Genomic DNA, 27,073 nt, shown 5'->3' on the forward strand with positions numbered 1-27,073 from the left:
CAGGCCGGGGGTGGAGGGGGTCCTGGGGGGGAGGTGGATGTCAGGGAACTGACATCAGAGCGAGAGGCGAAGGGGAGGCTCCCAGATGATGCTGGCGAAGGACCCAGCACCAGGAGGAGAAGCAGCTCGGTAGAGGGGGGAGGAAATCAGCGCAACACCAGGGATAAAGGGGGCAGATGGGGGAATCGGAGAGAGAGCTCCAGGACTCTTCACTGGACATCAGTGAGGAGAGCACAGGTCCTCCACTGGACATCAGTGAGGAGAGGACAGGAGGAGGAGACTGGGAGTCAAACAGCTTCTATGCTGGAAGAGGTTTAAGAAACGCCCACAGACAGATTCTGCTAGCGACTGAGGCAGCCACGATTGGAAGGGCTGTGCAGTCAGAACGGTTTAACAAGGCAATTTAGCCTAGAGAGGCGGCAGTTTACGCACGAGTAACTCATACCCATTACAAAAACCAAGAAAAAGGTTTTCAAATACAAATGCATGGAAATGAACATTATTTTCCATCTTACTGTATATTTTGTTTCATTTTGAAAAATAAAATTTTATTTGAAAGTATTAAAAAAATAGTTCTGCCTTATCGAAGTCATAGTATCGCTCTATTCTGCCTTGGAGTCCCAGTTCTACATCTATGTTGTGATAAGAATTATAAGGTCTAATATATAAAATAAATGGTCATGAACATACAAGGCAAACATGTACATAAGTATATAAACCACGTGTCTGAAATAGTACAGGAGAGCAATCCTGAAGCCTTTTGGACTCTCCCAAATTGACCTCAATATATTTCTCTGCAAGGAGGGAGGAAATGGGGAAAGCGTTCCCTTTGTCTTTTTGCTTGCATATCCTGTCTTAAGACCGCATTTGTCTATGAATGAGGTGAGCCTGTGACCTGGATTCAGGAACTAAAGTATTTAGCACCACAAAAAAATGGCCAGGCTGCCCAAGTAAAGCAATCAGTGACCATTATCAGGTATCCTGGCACACAAGATTTCTGCTGTAGAGCTTTTGTGATCTATGCACGATGTTTTGGGGGGTGGTCTTGGGCTACAGGGTGGGCAATTTCAAAAGTCGATAAGTCTGTATGGACCATAAAGAAGGCTGATCGCCAAAGAATGGATGCTTTTGAATTATGGTGCTGGAGGAGACTCTTGAGAGTCCCATGGACTGCAAGAAGATCCAACCTCTCCATTCTGAAGGAAATCAGCCCTGAGTGCTCACTGGAAGGACAGATCCTGAAGCTGAGGCTCCAAGACTTTGGCCACCTCATGGGAAGAGAAGACTCCCTGGAAAAGACCCTGATGTTGGGAAAGATGGAGGGCGCAAGGAGAAGGGGAGGACGGAGGATGAGATGGTTGGACGGTGTTCTCGAAGCTACCAACATGAGTCTGACCAAACTGCGGGAGGCAGTGGAAGACAGGAGTGCCTGGCGTGCTCTGGTCCAGGGGGCCACGAAGAGTCGGACAAGACTGAACAACAGTCTTCAATGTCTGTACACTAATGCACAAAGTATGGGAAATAAACAAGATGAGCTTGAGCTCTTGGTACAGCAAACTAAATATGACATAATAGGAATCACTGAAACCTGGTGGGATAAGTCCCACGATTGGAATGTAATAATGGAGGGATACAATCTATTTCAGAGAAACAGACCAGACAAGAAAGGAGGAGGAGTGGCGTTATATGTCAGGGATGTGTATACCTGTGAAGAGATCCAAGATTTAGAACCTCAAAGCCAAAGTGAGAGCATTTGGGTCAAAATTAAGGGAGAGAAGAATAACAGTGACCTCATTGTGGGAGTTTACTATAGATCCCCAAGCCAAACGGAGGACATAGATGATGCCTTCCTGGAACAGATGGCCAAGCATGCAAAAGGAAGGGAGATAGTAGTAATGGGGGACTTCAATTACCCGGATATTTGTTGGATGTCAAACTCAGCCAAGAGCATAAGGTCAAACAGATTCCTCACTGGCCTTGCAGACAACTTCATTGTCCAGAAAGTGGGAGAAGCAACAAGAGGAACAGCCATTTTAGATCTGGTCCTAACCAATGATGATGACCTGGTTAGTGGGGTAGAAGTGGAAGGATCATTAGGCGCGAGCGATCATGCTCTTCTGAAGTTTACTATACAGCGGAAAGGAGCAGCCAAGCATACTAGGACTCAATTTCTCGACTTTAAGAAAGCCGACTTCATAAAACTTAGGGAAGTGCTGGGTGAGATCCCATGGACAGTAATACTAAAAGGAAAGGGAGTTCATGATGGCTGGGAGTTTGTTAAGAGGGAGATAGTAAAAGCACAACTTCAGGCAATACCAATGAGACGGAAACATGGAAGGTGCCTAAAGAAGCCAGGGTGGCTATCTAAAGAACTTTTAACTGAGTTAAGATTAAAAAAGGATGTGTACAAAAAATGGAAAAGGGGGGAAACCACCAAAGAGGAATTCAAACAAATAGCCAGCACGTGTAGACACAAAGTCAGAAAAGCTAAAGCACAGAATGAACTCAGGCTTGCTAGAGAGGTTAAAAGCAACAAAAAAGGCTTTTATGGGTATGTTCGTAGCAAAAGGAAGAACAAAGAAACAGTGGGGTCACTCAGAGGAGAAGATGGTGAAATGCAAACAGGGGACACAGAAAGGGCTGAACTCCTCAATGCCTTCTTTGCCTCAGTCTTCTCCGATAAAGAAAACAATGCCCGACCTGAAGAATTTGGAGCAAATGATTCAGCAGAGGAAACACAGCCCAGAATAACTAAGGAGATAGTACAAGAATACTTGGCTAGTTTAGATGTATTCAAGTCTCCAGGGCCAGATGAACTGCATCCAAGAGTATTAAAAGAACTGGCAGATGTGATTTCAGAACCACTGGCAGTCATCTTTGAGAATTCCTGGAGAACAGGCGAAGTCCCGGCAGACTGGAGGAGGGCAAATGTTGTCCCTATTTTCAAAAAGGGGAAAAGAGAGGACCCAAATAATTACCGCCCAGTCAGTCTGACATCAATACCAGGGAAGATTCTGGAGCAGATCATTAAGCAAACAGTCTGTGAGCACCTAGAAAGGAATGCTGTGATCACCAATAGTCAGCATGGATTTCTGAAAAATAAGTCATGTCAGACTAACCTGATCTCGTTTTTTGACAGAATTACAAGCCTGGTAGATGAAGGGAACGCAGTGGATGTAGCCTACCTTGATTTCAGCAAGGCATTTGACAAGGTGCCCCATGATATTCTTGTAAAGAAGCTGGTAAAATGCGGTCTTGACTATGCTACCACTCAGTGGATTTGTAACTGGCTGACTGACCGAACCCAAAGGGTGCTCATCAATGGTTCCTCTTCATCCTGGAGAAGAGTGACTAGTGGGGTGCCACAGGGTTCTGTCTTGGGCCCGGTCTTATTCAACATCTTTATCAACGACTTGGATGATGGACTCAAGGGCATCCTGATCAAATTTGCAGATGACACCAAACTGGGAGGGGTGGCTAACACCCCAGAGGACAGGATCACACTTCAAAACGACCTTGACAGATTAGAGAACTGGGCCAAAACAAACAAGATGAATTTTAACAGGGAGAAATGTAAAGTATTGCACTTGGGCAAAAAAAATGAGAGGCACAAATACAAGATGGGTGACACCTGGCTTGAGAGCACTACATGTGAAAAGGATCTAGGAGTCTTGGTTGACCACAAACTTGACATGAGCCAACAGTGTGACGCGGCAGCTAAAAAAGCCAATGCAATTCTGGGCTGCATCAATAGGAGTATAGCATCTAGATCAAGGGAAGTAATAGTGCCACTGTATTCTGCTCTGGTCAGACCTCACCTGGAGTACTGTGTCCAGTTCTGGGCACCACAGTTCAAGAAGGACATTGACAAACTGGAACGTGTCCAGAGGAGGGCAACCAAAATGGTCAAAGGCCTGGAAACGATGCCTTATGAGGAACGGCTAAGGGAGCTGGGCATGTTTAGCCTGGAGAAGAGGAGGTTAAGGGGTGATATGATAGCCATGTTCAAATATATAAAAGGATGTCACATAGAGGAGGGAGAAAGGTTGTTTTCTGCTGCTCCAGAGAAGCGGACACGGAGCAATGGATCCAAACTACAAGAAAGAAGATTCCACCTAAACATTAGGAAGAACTTCCTGACAGTAAGAGCTGTTCGACAGTGGACTTTGCTGCCAAGGAGTGTGGTGGAGTCTCCTTCTTTGGAGGTCTTTAAGCAGAGGCTTGACAACCATATGTCAGGAGTGCTCTGATGGTGTTTCCTGCTTGGCAGGGGGTTGGACTCGATGGCCCTTGTGGTCTCTTCCAACTCTATGATTCTATGATTCTAACAACAATATATAAGGGCTTGTGCATCATTGTTCTGGGTTCTCCTCCCTCCTGCGTGTGGTGAGTGGAGACCCTGTTGCAACAGTTCCTTGAATAAAGATCAGGCTTACTTGCTGCTTTGCTTCTCAATATTCTCTGGGTGGCCTCTATTATTTTCCCCTACCGCTAGGGAACCCACTTAAGGACTCTATACGGGCTCTTGGATAACCCATAGGGGAAAAGGAGGAGGTTTTTTTCTGTAACAGTGTGGAATTCATTGGAACTGAACCCCCATATAAGCCACTGTGGCACTGTATTAAGCAAGCAGAGGACTTGAGGGAGCACCAGAGACAATGCACGTAGCCAGAGAAATGCAAGAAAAGAAAAGCAGTTTTTGCAGGACCATCTTAAGCAGGGGTCAGCAAACTTACTGCACCTCGGGCCAATGTCTCCAGCGCCGATTGTGTGGCGGGCTGGAGGGCGGGGGAGCGCGTGCCCATATGCATGCGCGCATACTATTTCCGGCGCACTTCCGGGTCGGAGGAACACTGGAAACAGCTTGTGCGCATGGGTACAGGCCTCCTCCGACCCGGATGTACACCAGAAATAACACTTGTGCATGTGCAAATAAGCTACCTATTTTTTGCCCTATAGGGCGCACCTAGTTTTTTTGGGGGGAAATAAAGAAAAAAAATTCCCCTGACCCCAGCCCCCAGAACAGGCTGCCACCCGCAAGCCTTGGGAGCCCGGCGGGAACTCCCGCCACACTCAGGCTTGCGGATAGTTGCCCGAAGCCCGGAGAGCCCAGCTCTTCGCTCCCCGGGCTTCGGGCTGCAGGCTGCTATCCGCAAGCCTTGGGAGCCCCACGGGAACTCCTGCCAGACTCCCAAGGCTTGCGGATAGCTGCCCGAAACCCAGGGTGCGCTCCCCGGGTTTCGGGTTTCGGGCTGCAGGCTGCTGTCCACAAGCCTTAGAGCCCAGCAGGAACTCTCGCCCGGCTCCCAAGGCTTGCGGACATCTGCCTGAAGCCTGGGTTGCGCTGCGGAGCACACCCCTGGCTTCGGGCTGCAGGCTGCTATCCGCAAGCCTTGGGAGCCCGGCGGGCACTCCCGCCGCGCTCCAAAGGCTTGCGGAGAGCTTCCCGAAGCCTGGAGAGCGAGAGGGGTCGGTGCGCACCGACCCCTCTCACTCTCCAGGCTTCAGCGACAGCCTGCATTCGCTCCATAGGACGCACACACATTTCCCCTTCATTTTTGGAGGGGGAAAAGTGCACCCTATAGAGCGAAAAATAAGGTATTTCCGGTGCTCCTCTGACCCAGAAGTGGGCAACTGTGCAGTGCCGGTAAGAGCGGGTGGCAGCAGCAGGCGGCAGGCGGCAGGCGGTGCCGCGGGCCAGATAAACGGGTCTCTCGGGCCTTATCTGGCCAGCGGCCCTTAGTTTGGGTACCCCTGATCTTAAGGTACTCCCATGCATGTATGTTGCCCAGGAATCTGTGGGGCCATGCTCTTCCCGTCAACCTAGGGCAGCGGTTATCTGTAATGGAGAAGCGACACCCCCAAAAGGGGTCATGTGTCTCCCCGCTTGCAGGAGGAGTGCCCCCTCCCATTTTGATCACAGCCGCAAAAACAAGGAGGCTGCTGCAAATCCAGGAGAGGAGAATCAACTAGGGAGAGATGTTTTTGTTAAGTTGTGGGTGAACATATCAGACGACACAGCGATTCTTCAAACAGCTCTTGTTTATTCACAGGCCAGAACAGAACTGAACTGAAGGGCTCAGCCAGCCTGCTTATATAGAGCGCCACTACAACGCAACAGTAACCATTTTCTGTAACTATCCAATCACTGAACGTCACTTCCAATCCCTTATTTGCATATGTGGACCTGACTGAAAACTACAGTATCCCCCTGCTGGCCCAGGGTGAGAACTTCAGTACATAACAGTTTTCTTTGGGGGGGGTTGCAAGGAGAGGGAGGGGGTGCTTAAAAAGATAAATTTAAATCCAGAACACCTGGCTGGGGGAGTGGAGAAGAGGATGGGGAAGAACTGAAAAAGCAAAATAGGGGAAGAGAGGTTTCTCTCGTTTTCATTCAAGAGACACGTGAGCCTTAAACCACACGGTCTGAAACAAGAGTGTAGTTCATGGCCGTGGCTACCAAGTAGGACTCCAAATTAGTTGAGATCAGTGATTATCTCTTGTGCAAGAGGCTGCTGAGGACGTGTTCTCAGGATTTGGGGATCAGGGCTGCCTTTACTCGTGTCCCAAGCTCCCCTTGGGTAGCCATCGTTCCCCTGAGCAGAACATAGTTGGAATGGCACCAATCTGAAAGTTTTCCTACTGAGCCAGTACACATATACATCTCTCAGTGAATCGTCACATTTGGTAATGTGCAACGGAGGCCCTTTGAATAGAGATTCACATAAAATTCACACAGAAACACATTATTTTACTTCAGCTCGCTTGTGGAAACAACTCAGAGGCCGTGAAAGAAGGAAAACAACAGGAAGATTTAAAGGAACTATTAGAAATGACTATCAAAAGCAGCAAATACATGAGATGATCAGAGCCCCACCCCCCGAACTTGAAGCATGGGAAGTCCCAATAAAAAAAGTATAATTCGGCAGAATATTTGGATTATTTGATATGTATGTGTATAATTTGGAATATTTACAGTGGTGCCTCGCAAGACAAAAAGAATCCGTTCCGCGATTCTCTTCGTCTAGCGGTTTTTTCGTCTTGCGAAGCAACCCTATTAGCGGCTAAGCGGATTAGCGCTATTAGCGGTTTAGCGGCTTAGCGACTATTAAAGGATTAGCGGCTAAGCTGCTAAAGGGTATTAGCGGCTTAGCGGCTTTGAAAAAGGGGGGGGAAGTGTGGGGGGGAAATCGCAAGACTAGCAAGACGTTTCGTCTTGCGAAGCAAGCCCATAGGGAAAATCGTCTTGCAAAGCAACTCAAAAACGGAAAACCCTTTCGTCTAGCGGGTTTTCCGTCTTGCGAGGCATTCGTCTTGCGGGGCACCACTGTAATGTGATTTGATTGGATTGTTAAAATGGAAAACTTAATAAAAATGATTTAAATAAATAATAATAATAAGAGATTGGGGGAGGGCATCCTGTGTGATGAAGTGTTCTGTGGGGACAGATGCAGCAGGAGTGATTGTGTTGAGAGTGTGTGTGTGTGTGTGTGTGTGTGTGTGTGATGTCCACTGGAGGGGCAAACCACCCCCAACCTTTGCATAAATTCCGGTAACATAGTTTAGAAATTGTTTATTGTGATCGTTAAGAGTGAATTTCTGTTTAATTATTATTTGCTGGTATTTAATTTTATTGTGTGCTTTCATATTCTAAAGGATTATTATTACTTTATTCGATGGAAGTTGTTTAAAGTTATGCTTTTATTATGACATGATATTATGACTTTTATTTTGTCAGGGCTGAAGGCAGCCCTGTTTAGGGAAGCTTTTAATGTTTGATGGATTACGGTATTTTAATTTTGTTGGAAGCCGCCCAGAGTGACTAGGGAAGCCCAGCCAATGGGAGGGATATAAATATTATTATTATTATTATTATTATTATTATTATTATTATTATTATTATTATTGCATTAGATCAGGTTGCTGCAAGGCGTGTGGCCGCTGTTGTTCCTTCGGCTTGTCAACGGCCTTGTGCATAGTCATGTGGAAAGGAGGCAGAACACAAATTAAAAGTGAAATGAAAAGAAAATGGAATGCGCCAAAAATGCTTGGCTGTCCCTCATCTCTGGCCACACCAGAATGTGTAGCACATTCCCTTCCCAATACACCCAGCTGAGCAAATAATGTTGCTTCTTCATCCTGCCCACTTGGGTGCTACAAACGTGGGCAGCAGCTCCCTATCTGGTGTTACAGGAATTCTAATACACAGTGGTGCCCCGCAAGACGAATGCCTCGCAAGACGGAAAACCTGCAAGACGAAAGGGTTTTCCGTTGCGGAGGTGCTTCGCAAAACGAATTTCCCTATGGGCTTGCTTCGCAAGACGGAAACGTCTTGCGAGTCTCGCCATTTCCCCCCCGCTTTCCCCCCCTTTTTCAAAGCCGCTAAGCCGCTAATAGCCTTTTAACAGCTTAGCCGCTAAGCCTTTAATAGCCGCTAAGCCGCTAAATCGCTAATAGCGCTAATCCGCTTAGCCACTAATGGGGTTGCTTCGCAAGACGAAAAAACCGCTAGACGAAGAGAATCGCGGAACGGATTCTTTTCGTCTTGCGAGGCACCACTGTATAATAAATCTTCATAAATGTACAAGGAAAACACATACATAAGTATATAAACCACGTCTCTGAAATAGTACAGGAGAACAATCCTGAAGCCATTTTTGACTCTCCCAAATTGACCTCAAATATTTCTCTGCAAGGAGGAAGGAGATGGGAAAAGCTTCCCAATTGTCTTTGGACTGTAGGGGGTGCTTACACCTCCCTGTAGATACAGTCTGGCAAGTATCTGTTAAGCTGAGCACACTCTCAATATGTGTAAGAGATTCGGGAACTAAGTACTTACCATCTCCGAGGACTGGGCAGGCTACCCAGAAAAGGCAATCAGATAATAATAAGGCATTATCAGGTATCCTGGCAGGCAGGAGAGAAGCAACACACTCAAATTTCTGCTGGGGACCACCTCTTTCTGTGATGCATGTATGATTTTTGGGGGGGTGGTCTTGAGTTACAGGGGAAGCAATTTCAAAAGTCTATATAAGGGCTTGCACACGCAGTGTTCTGGGTTCCTCTCCTCCCTCCTACGTGGGGTGAGCGGGGGCAACTGTCACAACAGATTAATAAAGATCAGGCTTACTATTCTCTGTTTGGCCTGTTATTTTCTCCTACCGATAGAGAGCCTACATAAGGACCCTATACGGGCTCTTGGGTACCCCATAAGGGAAAGGAGCAGTTGTTTTTTCTTATCACACTGGGGAGTGGAGAAATAGATACCAAGAAGATCCTGCTGGATCAGGCCAGTGGCCTATTTGGTCCAGCGTCTGTTCTCGCAGTGGCTGAACAGAATCCCCAGGGGGAACTTCGCAAGCAGGATCAGTGCACAAGAACAGATCCCCCCTCTTGCGGTTTCCAGAGCACAGCCATTATGGGCAGTAGCCGTCGCTACTCCTCCCCTCCCTCCATGAATTTGTCAAATTCGCTTTCAAAGCCATCTGGGCTGGTGGCCACTGCTGCTTCCTGTGTCAGGGAGTTCCATAGTCTAACTATGCACAGTGTGAATTGAGGAGTGGGGGACCAGAACAGGGCCAGACACTTCCCTCCCGAAGCCCCCCACGCCTATTGCAACTTTGCTGACAATTCCCCCCACCCCAAAGCAGTACCTTGGTTCAGAAAGGTGACTTCCGAAGCCCTTCGTGATTGCTCCTCTGCGCTGACTTCGATCTCGGTTTCGGCTGCAAAGCTGAGCTCACCCAAGTTCCTGTTTTAACTGCACAAAACTTGTTCCATTTCCTGTGAGCCAGGAGGAAGAAGCTTCGCAGCAGAACCACCCCCAGCAGGGCTGCATCGCACGCACACAAGCCCTGGGTGCAGAGAGGAAGCGCCTCATTGCTTTCCATAGGAGGAAAGGCTTCTGAATGCAAGGCTTTTAGATCACGCAGAGCGGAGAGGGTGTGATTCCCCTCCATCATTCAGCCCAGACACTGAGGTCCAGCTCTGAGGGCCTTCTGGTGGTTCCTTTGCTGAGAGAAGTGAGGTTACAGGGAACCAGGCAGAGGGCCTTCTCGGTGGTGGCGCCTGCCCTGTGGTGACTGGGAGCGGCGGCCAAGACCACGTAACACGGTCTTGAAAGACCTACATTGGCTCCCAGTACGTTTCCGAGCACAATTCAAAGTGTTGGTGCTGACCTTGAAAGCCCTAAACGGCCTCAGTCCTATATACCTGAAGGAGCGTCTCCACCCCCATCATTCTACCCGGACACTGAGGTCCAGCTCCGAGGGCCTTCTGGCGGTTCCCTCCCTGTGAGAAGTGAAGTTACAGGGAAACAGACAGAGGGACTTCTCGGTGGTGGCGCCCGCCCTGTGGAATGCCCTCCCATCAGATGTCAAGGAAATAAACCACTATCTGACTTTTTGAAGACATCTGTAGGCAGCCCTGTTTAGGGAAGTTTTCAATGTTTGATGTATTTATCGTGTTTTTAATATTTTGTTAGGAGCTGCCAAGGGTGGCTGGGGAAACCCAGCCAGATGAGTGGGATATAATTATATAATAATAAATTATTATTATTATTACACCCTCCCATCAGATGTCAAGGAAAGAACTATTTTACTTTTAGAAGACATCTGAAGGCAGCCCTGCTTAAGGAAAGTTTTTAATGTTTAATACTGTATTGTGTTTTTCATATTCTGTTGGAAGCCACCCAGAGTGGCTGGGGAAACCCAGCCAGATAGGCGGAGTATTAATAACAATAACAATAACTATAATATGTTGTTGTTGTTGTTGTTTTCCCCATCCTCTTCGCATGTTAAAGTTCAGCGAAACTGACTGGCACTAGACCCAAGAGAACAGTTCCTCACACAATGCAGAATACCTGAAATGCCCTCAACACCAGAAAGATCATCTTCAGACCCCCTCAACTGTTAGGATTATAAACAGGAACGCAAGAGTCTGATGAATCAGGCTAATTAGCCATCTATTCCAGCATCTTGTTCTCGCAGTGGTCTACCGGATGCCCATTATTGTACCCCTCAGCTGTCCCAATTTAAGTGGGGCATCCTGGTTTTTTTGGGGGGGGGGCTCTCTCGCAAGTCCCCTGGCTCCTGAGAGATCGCGGCCCCAAAAGATGCACATCCTGGTTTTCTTCTAGGGCCTGTTGGAGGGTATGCATTGTGGGAAGCCCGCAAGCAGGATTCGAACACAAGAGCCCTCTCCTCTCCTGGGGTTCCCAGCAACTAGATTTCCTCCAAGTGGGGAAGCAGAGCACAGCCATCGTGGCAAGAGGCCGTTGAATTTCTCCAATTCTCTTCTAAAGCCATCTAGGTTGGTGGTTACCACTGTCTCCTGTGGGAGTGAGTTCCACAGGTTACGTGCTTTGTGAAGGATTTTCATTTGTCTGCCCCGAATCTTCAGTGTTAATGAGAACTATGGGATGGTAGGATCCCAAATGAGCACGGTCCTTGTATGGCTTCAACAGCATTACCGTCCCTCCAAGTTGAACAGTTTATGCAGTTGTGGTAGAAGTTGCTCTTTTAAGAACTTACAAAATTCATCCCCAAATCCATACATTCCAGGGGTTCCTCCCACCAATTTTGTGGTTTGTTTTTTTTTAAAAAATAGCATCTTCTATTTCAATAGATAAAATGGGTTCTTTTAATACTGCTCTGTGATCCTGAGTCTTAAATCAAGTATTTGTCGATGTTCTCAGGGTCAAGGTTATCAGATATGCATGTTTTCATAAAACAGAGCAAACGCATTAGAGATGTGCCTAGTTTCGCCTTCTGCTACCCTTTTCGGACAGCAGGGTTCTCCTGAAATTCTTAGAAAGCTCAGCTAAAACAGCTCTTCCTGACATTCCCATTTTCTCTGACCAATATTACCGCACCCGAAAATTTCTATGTACTTCCATGTTTGCATTTAGAGCCAACAGCTGTCTGTATATTTCACATAAGTATTGCACAATGAAATTACTTCTGATTTATCTTTTGTTACCCTTGAGCTGCCAAATTCCGGAGTGCATCCAACCATGCTGTCAAAAAGTTATAATAAAGGGGTGTCAGAGTCGAGTGCGAGAACCACAGGGGGCAGAGTCCGACCAAATCACAGTGTTCACACAACTCGCTCAAAAAAATAATCTTTATTGCACAAAGATGGGATTCCAAGAGGATCAGAAGACTGGATTTGAAAGGAAGAGGGACAAGGGAAGTCTACACACCACATGCCGGGAGCACCCCAAAAAAACGGCTGGCAGGGCCTCAGTTCGAGGTCCACAGAGGATGCTTCCAGCAGCCTCCTGAACTGCAAGCGAAGAGCTATCCCAAAATGTCTGTGCACGATGGAAACAGTTAAAACACCCCACCAAGCAGGGCTAAGACATCCTGCCCCACTCCAACGGGAAGCTGTGGGGTGGGTTTCATAACTCTGCTCCCCCCACATCTACCCTGATTTCCTCTCCTCTGCAATGTGTAGGAAAGGGGCTCGGCGGCCACAGACAAGTTGATTTATCTTCACTGGTGAGCATGAAGCCATTCCAGCCCCTTCTCTCTGCCTCTGTCGGGTGGGGAGCCGCCAATAAGAGATGTACGCCTGGGGCTTCTGTCCCTTTCGATGCCACCCTTCCAGCCCCCCCGGTGCCAAAATCACAGAGCACGAAGAAATAAGAGAGAGAAAAGGCAAGCTGGAAGTTGATTGAGTTCCCCTTGGTCCCTTCCCCAGAATCAGGATCTGCCAATACCTGCGGAATCAGCACAGAAAGCAGGTCTGGCCCTCAGTGTGCTGCGATCCCACAGACTGACTTCCCTTCACCTGTAGATTACAGCCAACGCAGCACTGTTAAAAATGGGGGGGGGGGGAACCCTATGCACAACCTCCACCTGTATTCCTGTCCCAAATGAACTTTGGAACCTGGTGCCCCCAGATGTTTCAAAGTCTCAGCCCCTCCGTTGGTGAGGGCTGGTGAGAATCATAGCCTAAAACAGATCTGGAAGGCGGCAGGTTGACTGCGAAGCGACTTCACCCCGAATTCAGTGTGCAAAAGTGAACCGTGTAAACGCCGCCACCCCCCAACGCTTCCCTCGAAGAACATGAACAAAAACAACGCGTGGCCCAGTCAAGGGCCGCTGGCCCCGCCCTTCCGCGGGCTGGGGGCCACCCTGAGCTCTCTGCAACACTCCCTGCGGCCTCCAGCCAGCCTCCCCAAGGTGCCAGAGTCTCCCAAGACAGCCTTCTCATCCGTCGGCAGCACGGCACGGTTCTCCAGGGACGGGGGCTCAGCAGCAGCCCGGACAACTCACGTGCCCCACCCCACTCCGGGGGGCTGTTCTCACAAGTGGCCCGTGAAGCAGAGGAGGAGGAGCACGTGGACCGTGAGGAGGTAGAGAGTTGCCAGGAGGGGCAGGCGCCGGCGGGAACAGAAGAGCGAGTGGAGGATGCGCCGCAGCCCCACGCCCCCTCGAGTCTGGGGAGAAAGCAAGGAGCGGTTACGAGGCAAGTCTACCACAGGGTGGCTTCAACTCAAGGCAACTCCCGTCGCAAAGGGCCACAGGAGAGGCAGGTGCCTAGGACAGCAACATGGGCCCATCTAGGGTTTCACCAGTACGTTTCTAGGCACAATTCAAAGTGTTGGTGCTGACCTTTAAAGCCCTAAACGGCCTCGATCCAGTATACCTGAAGGAGCGTCTCCACCCTCATCCTTCTGCCTGGACACTGAGGTCCAGCGCCGAGGGCCTTCTGGCGGTTCCCTCACTTTGAGAAGCCAAGTTACAGGGAACCAGGCGAGGGCCTTCTCGGTGGTGGCACCCACCCTGTGGAACACCCTTCCACCAGATGTCAAAGAGAAAAATAACTACCAAACTTTTAGAAGACATCTGAAGGAAGCCCTCTTTAGGGAAGTTTTTAATGTTTAATAGACCACTGTATTTTAATACTCTGTTGGAAGCTGCCAAGAGTGGCTGGGGAAACCCAGCCCGATGGGCGGGGTATAAATTTCCTACTTCCTATTCTATGGGTTGCAGAAGTGAAGCGCATTGACTTTTGCAGGAGGTTATACAGTTGTACCCTGGTTTTCGAACAGCTTGGTTCTCGAACGCTTTGGCTCCTGAATGCTGCAAACCCGGAAGTGAGTGTTCTGGTTTGCGACCTGTTTTCGGAATCCGAACGTCCGATGGGGCTTCCTGCAGCCAATCGGAAGCCGCACTTTGGTTTCCAAATGTCGAACGGACTTCAGGAACGGATTCCGTTCAACTGCCAAGGTACCACTGTATATTGCTACAGGGGAGAGTCTGCTGGAGCCATCAGGGGAATGTTTTCCCACCTGCCTTGCCTTATCCCCGATGCCTGGGACCCTTGCAAAGCGAAGATGCCGCTTCTTGTCTTAACATTTTTGTAGGGAACATTCGTCACCATCTTTTGGTAGGTACACAGGCGTGTTTTACCACTGCTGAACTTGTACTGTGTGCATTACTCTGTATTTGCATGGATTTATTTCTTGACGGAAGGCTTTTCGGCTGAAAGGCGGCATATAAATGAACAGTAACGCGATGTCTGGTGCAGAAGGTGCTGTTTGTAACTGGAAAGGCAGTCAGGTTCAAATGACCCAAGTGGACTGTGGCCAGGCTTGGCCTTAAAGATGCCCACTGATGGCAGATCATTCCAGCTTGGCTTGCCCACTCTGGCTGGGGTGGAGGGAGAGAGTGGAGCTGAGGCTATCTTGTAGGAGAGGTGGGCCCTCGCCTGCTGGGAAGAGGCTTACCTTGCTGTAAGAGGTGTCTGTGGGACCTACAAGCAGGGCGTGCTCAGGGCTGGTGGGTATTTCAATGCTGGTGTCCAAAGAGTGGGCCCACTCACTCGATTCTAACCTGCAGGGGAGAGAGAGAGACGTGGATTAGTGCCCCATGGTTCACGGGCAGCAGGCCAGCCCATGGTTAGCCAAGATGCTTGAACAAGCAGCTATACCCCTCAGACCAAGGGTGGCTATTCTTTCAGTTCAAAGGAGCCAACTCCTTGGGGCTATGTCAGCGGCAAACATGGCCTCCAAAATTGTACACAGCCCCCCCCCAACTCAGGACATCGGTGGAGCTCAGCTCTGGGGTGAGGGAAATCTGTCGAATTCAAGCCAAAAGTCAGAGGAGTTGGCCACCCTCCAGGTGCCCGGCTTGAATCCTTGTTGACCTCCCTGTCTGCGACTCCCGGCAAGATAAGGCGAGATCTCAATCGGCGATCCTCCTCAACGTGAGAAGAACACACCACTCCTCCCCTCTTCCCTACCATCCCCAGGGAGGGGAGAGAGAAAGACAGAAATGTATTTACATGCCTTTATTCCTGTCTTTCCAGCAGTACAGAGAAAACGTGTCTGCACTCTCTTAACACCAACAGCAGAGAGAGAAAACTCCTCCCATGTACTTCCAGTACAGATCATGTGACACTCTGAGCTAACATCCGGTGCTCAGTACACTGAATAGACTGTCCTTTGTTCCCACGGTACAGTCCCAAAACATCAACATCCTGTTTGGCTTTCCAGCCACCTGGAGCACTCTGCTGCATTGCTCCTTTTTTGTAACAAAATCTGCATTGCCACTGGGGCTCTGTGCACCTCAGAGCTGCATCTACAGTGGTACCTCGGGTTAAGAACTTAATTCGTTCTGGAGGTCCGTTCTTAACCTTGAACTGTTCTTAACCTGAGGTACCACTTTAGCTAATGGGGCCTCCTGCTGCCGCCGCGCCACCAGAGCACGATTTCTGTTCTCATCCTGAAGCAAAGTTCTTAACCCGAGGTACTATTTCTGGGTTAGCAGAGACGGTAACCTGAAGCGTCTGTAGTACCACTGTACTTCCTTGATTCATCAGTTTAGCATAGTTGTCAACTTTTCCCTTTTCTTGCAAGGAATCCTATTCGGAATAAGGGAATTTCCCTTTAAAAAAGGGAAACGTTGACTGCTATGGTTTAGCGGGGAGGGATCAGCCAACTGTGGATCAGCCAGCCCTGGCCCCTATCATGGGTTGTGGAAGCCCTTCTGGAAGGCCGCTTCGACTGGCCTCTTCCAAGTCACGCTGGAAGCAGCAACGCTCCTGGATCCTGCTTGCTGGAAACCTCAGTAGGGGAAGCTGCTCTTGTACTCGGATCCCAATTGCATCTGGCTGGCCAGTGTGAGGACAGGATGGGCTGCTGGCCTGATCCAGCTTTGGAAGGGACCAGGAGGGCCATGGAATGAAACCCCTTCAAATGCAGGAATCTTTTGCCCAATGCAGCTCAGTGCCCGCTGGGATACCCGAACATGAGAGTGTCAGAGATTACCGTTTTTTTCTGCGTATTAGACTCAAAAACCATGTCAAAACACTGGGGTCGTCCTATACACGGACAGTGGCATGGGGAGGAAGCTGCGTGCCGCCAGCCAGCTGGTTAGCGGCTCACGCTCTAGGGAGCTTCCCACGTGGGGGGAGCAGCTGCCCACTTTGCCAGTCCCCAGCAATGGTCCTGCTGGGGTGCAATTCCCCCTTAAAAAAGGGCAACAACTTTGGGGCATCTCCCCTCATTTTCTTTAAATTTAGTCCCCCAGAATAGGAGCCGTCTAATACATGGGGGCATCTTATACACAGAAAAATACAGTATGTATGTATATGTATATGTATATGTATATGTATATGTATATGTATATGTATATGTATATGTATACACAAACACACTCACACACACACACACATACACACAAACACACAGTCATACCTTGGGTTACAGACGCTAAAGGTTGCGTTTTTTTGGGTTACGGACCCGCCAAAACCCGGAAGCACTGGAACGGGTTATCTCCAGGTTTTGGCAGTTGCACATGCGCATAAGTGCTAAATCGTGCTTTGCGCATGCGCAGAAGCGCCGAACCGCAACCCACACATGTGCCGAGATGCCGCTGCGGGTTGCGAATGGGCATCCCACACGGAACATGTTCACAACCCCAGCGTCCACTGTATGCGTACGTTATCTATATCTATCTATATCTATACACACACACACAACCTGGTTATTGAAGCTGGGGCCAGGCCCGTGACTCACCTGCGGATGTGATCCTGGGCTGCAGCAAAGGCCTCCTCGGCCGCCAGGCGCTGGTCCCGCTCCTCCTGCAGCAGCTCCTCCAGGTGCAAGAGGCCCTGCCTGGCACTGCTCTGCTGCTGCCTGGCCTCCGAGAGCCTGCAGCAGAGAGAAGGGCGGTGAGGAGCAAGGCTCTCCCTGATCGCAGCTGCACGGCCTATGCCAGGCGGCACAGTGGTTAGAGCTGTACTAGGGCCCGATAGAGACCAGGGTTTGAATCCCTGCTCCACCACGAAGCTCCTTGGGTGTCGGGGGGGCAGTCGTTGCCGCTCTCAGCCTAACCTACCTCACAGGGTTGTTGTGAGCAACCACCACCTCCCGGCTCCAAAACTGGCACTCACCTCATCTGCAGTTCCTGCAGCTCAGGTGTGTAGCTCTCCCTGGGGTGCTCACTTCTCTCCTGGGGGGCTCCGGGAGCAGCGTCTGTCGGGAGGGAGCCCTGGGCAGGGCAGAAAGCACACATTAAGGCATGGGCCAGATGGGAACAGGCCACAGGTCCCGCACAAGAGTGCCGCCCCACCATGGCCAGGTTTCAGTCAATTCTTGCATGACAGAGGCAGCCAGGCTTACAGGCCTGAAGCAAACACATGTGCTCTGATAGGGCCTGGGAAAGCTGGAGCTGTAACCGAGAGAGTGGACCAGAATTTGCGCGTAGGCTGAGAACGGCACGGTTTTGGTTGGCCTCTGCAGCTCAGCAAGTCTCAGCCTTACCGAGACCTTCACTGGGGTCTGGAGCTCCCGCAGCTGATTCTCCAGGGCCTCGCAGCGGGCAAGGACCTCGTTGTAGCGCTGGTGGCTCTCGCGTAGGTTGCGGCTGCTCCCCCGCAGCTGGAGGGAGAGAGAGTTCTTCTCCTCAAAGACCTGAGAGAGCTGGAGAGAGGAGAGAGGGGCTGAGATGTCTTCCTCAGCTGACCATCACATGTCCCCCAGGACCTTTCCGAGCACAATTCAAAGTGCTGGTGCTTTAAAGCCCTAAACAGCCTTAGTCCAGTAGACCTGAAGGAGCGTCTCCACCCCCATCGCTCTGCCCGGACGCTGAGGTCCAGCTCCGAGGGCCTTCTGGTGGTTTCCTCGCTGCGAAAAGCCAAGTTACAGGGAACCAGGCAGAGGGCCTTCTCAGTGGTGGCACCCACCCTGGGGAATGCCCTTCCATCAGATGTCAAGGAAATAAACAACTATCTGACTTTTAGAAGACATCTGAAGGCAGCCCTGTTTAGGGAAGTTTTTAATGTGTGACATTAGGAGCCGCCCAGAGTGGTTGGGGAAACCCAGCCAGATAGGCGGGGTCTATTCTATTCTATTTTCTATTCTATTTTCTATTCTATTTTCTATTCTATTTTCTATTCTATTTTCTATTCTATTCTATTCTATTCTATTCTAATGTCAGTTTCTGGCCGTCCTGTCTGTGGAAACAACCTGGAGGGCTTTAATCCTCTCTGAGGAAGAAGCACATTTGACACAGGGAGAGCAGAAGCGGTCACTGCGAGGAGAGGGAAGCACAAGAACTGGAGATGATCCACTTTGAACGACAGACAATTCCCTCACCATGACTGATGCATAATATGCACAGTCTGAGGAGCCCACCCACCGACCCTTGCCCTCCCCCAGGGCGCCTCCTACCTTGCTGTTCAGCTGCTGGACCCGCAATTCTTTTTGGTGCAGCTCCTTCAAAGTGCTGCTCAGCTGGGCCTGGAGGCTGTCGGTTTCAGCCTCTTGACCAGACACAGCTCCCTGCAAAGTCTTGCTGGAAACGGTGACTCCTGGGGCAGCCTGCAGGGAGACAAATACCTGAGCCCTCAGTGCACAGCCACTCAGCTGGGCCTGGGGGAACTGCACAGCCAAGGGCCATGGCCTCCCAAGAGCCCGACCAAGACCTAGGTAAAGGTAAAGGGACCCCTGACCATTGGATCCAGTCGTGGCCAACTCTGGAGTTGCGGCGCTCATCTTGCTTTATTGGCTGAGGAAGCCAGCGTCCAGCTTCCGGGTCATGTGGCCAGCATGACTAAGCCGCTTCTGGCGAACCAGAGCAGCGCACGGAAACACCGTTTACCTTCTCACCGGAGCGGTACCTATTTATCTACTTGCACTTTGACGTGCTTTTGAACTGCTAGGTTGGCAGGAGCAGGGACTGAGCAACAGGAGCTCACCCCGTTGTGGGGATTCGAACTGCCGACCTTCTGATCGGCAAGTACTAGGCTCAGTGGTTTAACCCACAGCACCACCCACGTCCCTAGGCCAAGACCTATATGTATAGAAATGACGGAAGTGGAGTGTTGGGAGGGACCCGAAGGGCTTACCAGGCTCCGGGAAGGTCTTACGAGGGCCCCAGGACTCCCACAACCTCCCTATAGGGCCAGTAGGCAAAGCCCACTCCGGACAGGCAGGAACAATCAAGCAGCAGTTGGGGAGCATTTGAGGGTCTTCCCAATTTTGCCTTTGCATGTGGACCCCTCAAATGTAACCCCTGCATGGTTATTGCATGTTTGTTTGATTTACTTCAATAAAATCGTCTTAAAAAGAAAGAAACAGGATGGCATGGAAGCAAAAAACCAGGCAGAGGGCCTTCTCGGTGGTGGCGCCCACCCTGAGGAACGCCCTCACACCAGATGTCAAGGAACCACTATCTGACTTCTAGAAGACATCTGAAGGCAGCCCTGTTTAGGGAAGTTTTTAATGTTTGATCGTGTTTTTAATATTCTATTGGGAGCTGCCCGGAGTGGCTGGGGAAACCCAGCCAGATAGGCAGGGTATAAAAATAATAATTATTATTATTATTATTATTATTATTATTATTAAATTGTCATTTTGGAAGAGACCCAAGTCCAACCCCCTGAAATGCAGGAATCTCCACTAGATCATACATGACAGGTGGTCATTTGACCTCTGCTTATAAACCTCCAAGGAAGGATTGTCTAACGACTCTCAAGAAAGCTTTTCCTGATGTTCTTGTAACCTCAGTTTGGGAAAAGGCTTGGGCAAAGGGCCCCGTTGCAACGTCAGTCCCACCCACCACACCACCCCCGGCCTCACCTGTCTCTGGCGCTGCTCCTCTTCCACCACGGTTCGTGCACCAGGTCTCTCTCCCTCCTGCACTGCTCTCCGCAAGGAACTCGGCTCCTGCCCCGTGGCCGATGGGGCCTCCAGCTTCCAAGATGCCTTCTCCTCCCTGCAAGACATCACAAGAGAGGAACTGCAGAGGCGGTGCATGGTGGGGCGGGGGGCGAGGAGGCGACCAGCTCGCCAAAGCTCACACGGTGCTTCCTGATGAGGCCGTGATGAGTTTGGGCACAGCGGTTGTTGCACCAAAGCCAAGAGAGCTCTGGGGCACCATCAAGGAGGGCGTCCCAAGGCCAGGCTCCAGACAGAGGAGTTTTGCTAGAGAAATGAGTGTGTGCAGGAGCTGGTGTGGAAGGCTGGGGTTGGATCTGAAGAGGCCCGACTTCAAATCCCCGCCCAGCCGCGAAACTCGCTGCTTGATCGCGAGTCAAAGGCAGCTGTGAGGATAATGGCAACCCCTGCTGCACCAACCTGAGAGAAGCACGGGGTGCAATTTTGACAAAAGTCAGAACAAATAAAAAGGAAAAGGGCCACATAACACCCATTCTGTAAGAAATTGGCATTTAACGTGGCAGCACCCAAGCTTTATACCTCGTTACATCGTGCAAGAGAGTGTATTCAGAAAGGACTCCTTCAGGTGTCCTCCATGCCAGGAAATGAAATTCCTGCAGATCTGTTGTCTAAGGTTGTTAACAGAGAACAACTTAAGGTTTATGTACAGAGGTTGCAATTGGGTTGAACCACAGGTACTACAGGTTACATGGAAAGGGGGAGGATGTTGGGATATAGTTCCATTCCACCTTAAAAGGAACAGGCATGACTGTTGTGTGTCACATGCCTGTTTACTTCCAGCACAGTCTGCTGGGAACTTCCATTGTATATTGCTTTTGCTATATTGCTCTTTTGTTGGACACGAAGGGAAGCAGACATGTTTTCCTTTGTTCCAGGACTATGCTGAATAAACGCCTGTAAATAATGCTTACACATGTCTCTGTCCGCCACTTCCGTTGTGATGATTTATTCACTCTGATGAGTGTACTCAGCTTCTGAATGTATTGGAGGCTCAAGCCGCTGATTGATGCTGTTCCGGAGTTCGCCCGGCTGCCGGCCAGCGGCTGGAGCCAGCTGGGGGTCCTGCCAAATGCCCCCGTCTCCCCAGACGCATCCCAACACCAGGTTGGTGGCCGTCCCTGCCTCCATTGGCAGGGAGTTCCGTAGTTTAAGTATGCACTGCTTGGAGGCGGCGTTTCTTTGCTCTGTGGTGAAACTTCCAGCGTTAAGCTTCCCCCCCCCCTGCCTCTGTGACAGGGAGGGACTCACCTGAGCTGGTGGAGCTCCATCTGCCAAGAGGCCCCGTCCTGCCTCAGGCGCTCCACCTCTTGCTTCTGCTCTTCCACCTGGGCCTTCAGGCGCACAATCTCCGCTGTGTCCACCCCAACCTGCAGGTACTGCTGCTGGAGGTTCTTCAGCTCCACCAGCTTGGGCAGAAGAGAAGGAAAGTCAGTCAGTTAGTTTTATTGCACATAGCCAAAGGCTGCCCCAATGTACACAATATCATTCAACTATTAAAAGAAAATACAGTCATACCTCGGGATGAATACGCTTCAGCTTAAATATTTTCAGGTTGCGCTCCGCGGCGACCCGGAAGTAAAGGAGTGCGTTACTTCCAGGTTTCGCTGCTCGCGCATGCGCAGACGTTCAAAATGACGTCAGGTGCATGTGCAGAGGCGGCGAAACGTGACCCGCGCATGCGCAGCCGCGTCTTATGTTCGCTTCAGGATGCGAACGGGGCTCCGGAACAGATCCCGTTCGCATCCAGAGGTACCACTATATGCTGGATTAATACAAAAAATTTAAAACATTTATATTATCAAGATATTTCCTACTCTAAACAGAACTACAAAAGTATCTTAATATACAGGTTAAGACATTAAACAATAAAATTTATAGGCTAAAATCTCCACATGGCCACTAATATATTAAAAATAACGTTAATTAATACAATATGCAATTATACTTGGAGTTTGGTGATATAGAATATAGCTTGATGCAGATAGGGTCAAATAAATTGATCTCCTTTACAGTTGGTGGCTATCTTGGCTATATAATTTGCTCCAATTTTCCTAGCGGCGGTTGCAAAGAGTGCTACACGCCAGGTCACATACTTAACTGTGTCTGCGAGGAGATATAAAATCATGTCAGAGGGGTTCTGGCCAGGGGACCTTGTCCTTATAGGTGCTAAAAATCGTTCTCTTGCTTCATTATATACGGGGCAGCGCAAGATATAAGGCGTAAGGTCCTCTACTTCAGGACATCCCCTAATGCAAACACGTTCGTTTGTTGGTACGCCTCTGCGTCTCCCAACTCTATAAGCAGAGTTTATTGTATTTAATCGTAACTCTGCAAAAGCTTTCCAAAGTTGTACAAAAGTCAGTTCATTGAAATAAGGTGTATGAGAGAAGGAAAGAGAAGAGCCGGGTGAAGTCTGCCACTTGGAAGGCTCCAAGGGTCGATGTCTGCAGACCATCCCTACGTGACGCCCTTGGGGAAAACTCACCACCTCAAGTACCGGGAACCCTTAGCCTTCCGAAGGTTGCTGAACTACAACTCCCATTATCCCTGGCCACAGGCCATGCTTGCCGGGGCTGATGGGAGTTGTAGTTCATCAACATCTGGAGAGCCAGAAGTTCCCCACATCTGCCCATCTCTTGGTTTCAGGCACAGAACTTCAAGCAAAATTAACCCAGAATACGAGAGACTCTGTGGATCTCATTAAAATCCCCCCCCCCGCAAAAGCTTTGTATACATTTCCCCCAGTTGCCCTTGATTGTTCTCCCCGAGTCTGATTAAAAAAATAAAATAAGTGTTAGGCTACGAAGAATCTCTATTTCCCTACTATGTAGAAACCGTTTAATCATCCCATGGCCTTTTTAAATGTGAGGGTTTGGGGGGGTGTTGTTTTTATTTTGATTATGGATTTTGTGGTTTTATAGTTTGATTTTATTCTGTAAACAGCCCCGAGACTTGCGGGTATCGGGCAGTATATAAATTCAATAAATAATAACAATTACCCTAAGCAGCACACACAAAAACTGCATTTACCAACAATCACTCAATAATATGCTTCAGCTCTATGAAAAGAAACCTGAGAGGTGGAGCAGGAATTCTGCCAAACCCCAGTGCCAGATACGTAAGAGGGAGAACCAGTTTAGGGTGCAGAACCACTCCAGATCAGATGCAAGGAGGGCTCTGACCATACAGCCAGCAACACGGGTTGGGGAAGAGTTTCTAAGGACTGTGGTGGAAGAGGTGCTGAGCTTGCAGAAGGTGGCAGGCTGGAGAATATACCTCCAAGACAAAACATTTTTCCCCATACAGGGTGTGTGTTCATGGATATGCTCTTACAGACTCTTTTGGACGCTGTCCAGTTATGCATTATTGGGGGGGAAAGGCTGACTAGCTGGGAATCTGCTTTGAGCCACTGTACTGAACCCCCAAAGGGAATTTTCTCCCCCAGAGGCAAGTCTGTCTGCACCCTCTGCAAGGGGTGCATGTGTATTATTAGGGAACAGGCGAGGCAACAGGGAGGCAGAATTAAATTCCCGTAGAACCAGAACTTCAGGATTAGATCAGAGGACATATTTATTTTGTGTGCGTGAATGTCACACTCATGCCTATTAACTTACTTTTTCTACGGCTCTAGATTGGATTCTTAAGAAATGTGCAATTAATTGTTACTGTTCTGAATTCTATTGTGCTGTTTTGCTTAGTGGGTGGTGCAAACCACTACAGTGGTACCTCAGGTTACAGACGCTTCAGGTTACAGACTCCGCTAACCCAGAAATAGTGCTTCAGGTTAAGAACTTTGCTTCAGGATGAAAACAGAAATCGTGCGGCAGCGGGAGGCCCCATTAGCTAAAGTGGTGCTTCAGGTTAAGAACAGTTTCAGGTTAAGAACGGACCTTCAGAACAAATCACGTACTTAATCTGAGATACCACTGTATTTGGAATAAGGCATTTTATAGGGTACGGTGGGGGGTGGCAGTAGGGATGAGTTTTTGGAAGCAAGGGAGCAGGGGCATGAGAAACTTTAGGATCCACTACTCTAGACAGTTCGCATCCCCACAATGGGGTGAGCTCCCGTTGCTCGGTCCCTGCTCCTGCCAACCTAGCAGTTCAAAAGCACGTCAAAGTGCAAGTAGATAAATAGGTACCACTCTGGCGGGAAGGTAAACAGCGTTTCCATGCGCTGCTCTGGTTCGCCAGAAGCGGCTTAGTCATGCTGGCCACATGACCCGGAAAAACTGTCTGTGGACAAACGTCAGCTCCCTCGGCCTATAGAGCGAGATGAGCGCTGCAACCCCAGAGTCGGCCACGACTGGACCTAATGGTCAGGGGTCCCTTTACCTCTACTCTAGACAGCAGGATGTGCTGAGAATCCCCAGCTTCAAGGAAGACCCTTGAGAAAGGTGAAATGAGCAACATGCGGCAAAAACCAAGGACTCACCAGCCTGTCCCGGTCATCCTGCAGAGCAGACAAGGCCTTCTTGAGGCTGGGCACTTCGGCGAGGCTGCCGGAACCGCCGGTCGCCGACTGCAGCTTGGCCTCCTCCACTTTGCGGGCCTTCTCCAGCTCGCCCAGCAGTCGGTCTCGCTCGCCCTGCAGGCTAGCCATGGCCTTGGAAAAGGACTTGACCTGGCCAGAGGCCCCCTCCAGCTCGGAGGCCAGGCGAACCACCTCGGCGTCTTTGACCTTGAGCTGGTGGCCGAGCTTCTCCAGTCGTGCCAGGAGGCCCTTCTCTTCCGTCGACTTCTGGAGGGCCGCCAGTTCAAAGGCCAAGGCGTCTCGCTGCTCCGTGAGGCTCTTCTGCTCCTCCTGGAACCGAGCCTTCTCCTCCTGGAGGCTCTGAACCAGCAAGCGCTGCTCTTCCAAGTCCGCCGTGTACTTCTTCTCCATGGTGCGGAGCTCTTCGTTGCACTCGTCCCAGCTGTCCTGGAGCGAGCTCATGGCCTTCCCAAAGGACTGGACTTGGGCCTTCAGGTCCTGGTTCTCCTCTGTGACAGCCAGGAGGCTCTGCTCCATCTCAAGGAGGTCTTTGGCCAGCTCGGCCACCCGCTCCTCCGCCGTCTCCGTCTCGTTCCGCATCAGCCCGGCGTTGTGGTGCAAACTCTTCAGCTCTGCCTTCATCTGGGCTTCCGCCTCCTGCATCTTGCGGCTGGTGCTCTGCCGGAGCAGGGCCAGCTCCTCCTCCAGCTCCGCCGCCTGCCTCCGGGCGAGCGAGAGCTGCCCGCTCAGCTCCTCCGCTTCCTCCCCCTTGCCCAGCAGCTGCGCCTGCAGCTCCAGCAGGGGCCCGTCCTCGCGCAGGGCCGCCACCTCGCTCTGCGCCCGGGAGAGGGAGGCCGCAAGCAACTCCGCCTGCTCCCCCAGGCTGCGCTTCTCCAGCCGCAGGGCCTCCACCACGCGCTCAGACTCCCGCAGCTGTTCCTCCAGCGCCCGGATGCGCTCCAGCTGGGTCTTCAGCAGTTGCTTCTGCTGGCTGTCCTTGATGGAGAGCAGCTGGTTCAGGTCCTGGCGGTAGCGCACCAGCTCGGCGTCCAGTTTGGCGTTCTCGGCGTGCAGGTCGTCCACGCGGCTGTGGAGGCTCCGCAGCTCCCCCTTCAGCCGGTTGTTCTCGGCCGCTGCCTCTTGGATCAGCTGGTCCTTCTCCAGGATGGCCGCCAGGTGCCGCTGCTCCAGCTGGCGGTAGTCACCCAGGACCCGCTCCCGGTCATCCTGCAGGGAGGACATGGACTTGGTGAAGGAGTCCAGCTGGGCCTTGTGGCGCTTGCTCTCCTCCTGGGTGCTCTGGAGCTTCCTGCCTAGCTGCTCCACCTTCTCCAGGGCTTTCACCTTCTCAGCCTCCGAGGCTGCCCTCTCCTCTCCCGCCTGGCTGATCCTGGCCTCCAGCTCCTTCAGCTCCTCCTGGTGCTGCCGCTGCAGCTCCGACACGGCGGAGGAAACGGCCTCTTCCTTGGCGGCCACCAGGCTGATGATCTTCTGGTCCGTGACGCTCATCTCCGCGTGGAGCCTGTCCGTCAGGTCCTTGGATGCCCGCAGGTCGGCCTCCAGCTGCTCCCGACTCAGCTGGCTCTCTCGCAGGTCGGCCTCTTGGCTTTTCGCCGTGGCCACCAGCCTGTCCACTTCCTCCAGGCACTTCGTGAAGGAGTCCTGCAGGCCGGCCAGCTTCTCGCTCTGGCTCTGGAGCTGCGCTTCCTGTTTCTGGATCTGGTCCTGGGAGTCTCGGAGCAGCCGCTGGACTTCCTCCAGCTGCATCACCAGCCCCTTTTTCTCCTCCTGGAGCGACTCGGCTTCCTCCAGGAGACGCTGGTGCTCCTTCTGGGCTCTGGAGTCCTGTGCCGATTTGCTGCGTTCCAGGCTGCGAATGCAGAGAAAGGCAGGATCAGACACAAAGCAGGAAAGTCCTCTGCCTGTCCTCACTCCCTAATCAATAAACACACAAGACGTAACTAGCTGTATGTTTGAAAAAATGATATATACTATTCATTGTATTGTAGATTTCAACAACAGCAGCTGCTACTATGCTATAAGATCCACTGTCCTGTGATATCATATATGGTGTGTACGGTTGCTGACGGTTTTTATATTATTTTTGCTGTAAAAATGTGTGAGATTACGATATTGTATTTATTTGCATTACCTAGAGTTTGTACTACTGATGAAGCCCAGGACGGCGATTTAAGGCTAATATTCCGAAAATCCTTGTCTTAGACTCTGTGAAAGGATTCTGTGGAACTGCAACAACTTTTCGTGTGGATTGTTGGACTCTATGAACAGACAGGTGGAATAGACACTTTCACATATAGGGACCTTATGCATAAACTGATTAGAGAATGAACTGATCCACTGGGTCTTCTATGTTTTTCGTTGACCTTTATGAGCTACTTCTGTTG

At 50.4% G+C, this 27,073-nt stretch overlaps 2 protein-coding genes across 5 annotated transcripts in view; both read right to left on the minus strand.

Moving 5' to 3' along the window:
- LOC128421719 (hematopoietic lineage cell-specific protein-like) overlaps positions 1 to 9,824 on the minus strand; it is a 38,205-nt gene extending 28,381 nt beyond the window's left edge. For 2 of the 3 annotated variants that reach the window (XM_053404855.1, XM_053404854.1), the window contains exon 1: positions 9,654 to 9,823. The gene's annotated coding sequence lies outside the window, so the exon portion shown is untranslated. Of the gene's footprint in view, positions 1 to 9,653 lie in introns of all 3 variants that reach the window. The other variant, XM_053404856.1, reaches the window with a different exon arrangement.
- A 3,053-nt stretch (positions 9,825 to 12,877) lies between these two features.
- GOLGB1 (golgin B1) overlaps positions 12,878 to 27,073 on the minus strand; it is a 42,743-nt gene continuing 28,547 nt past the window's right edge. For both annotated transcript variants that reach the window (XM_053404825.1, XM_053404824.1), the window contains exons 15-23: positions 24,630 to 26,538; positions 21,443 to 21,600; positions 20,096 to 20,231; positions 18,686 to 18,835; positions 17,777 to 17,935; positions 17,407 to 17,504; positions 17,030 to 17,164; positions 14,738 to 14,843; positions 12,878 to 13,444 (exon numbers count right to left, since the gene is read on the minus strand). In XM_053404825.1, coding sequence (XP_053260800.1) covers positions 13,310 to 13,444; positions 14,738 to 14,843; positions 17,030 to 17,164; positions 17,407 to 17,504; positions 17,777 to 17,935; positions 18,686 to 18,835; positions 20,096 to 20,231; positions 21,443 to 21,600; positions 24,630 to 26,538 — 2,986 coding nt within the window. In that variant the 3' untranslated portion in view covers positions 12,878 to 13,309. The remainder of the gene's footprint in view (positions 13,445 to 14,737; positions 14,844 to 17,029; positions 17,165 to 17,406; positions 17,505 to 17,776; positions 17,936 to 18,685; positions 18,836 to 20,095; positions 20,232 to 21,442; positions 21,601 to 24,629; positions 26,539 to 27,073) is intronic.

Source organism: Podarcis raffonei, chromosome 10 (assembly GCF_027172205.1).
Source record: "Podarcis raffonei isolate rPodRaf1 chromosome 10, rPodRaf1.pri, whole genome shotgun sequence".
Taxonomy (NCBI): Eukaryota; Metazoa; Chordata; class Lepidosauria; order Squamata; family Lacertidae; genus Podarcis; species Podarcis raffonei.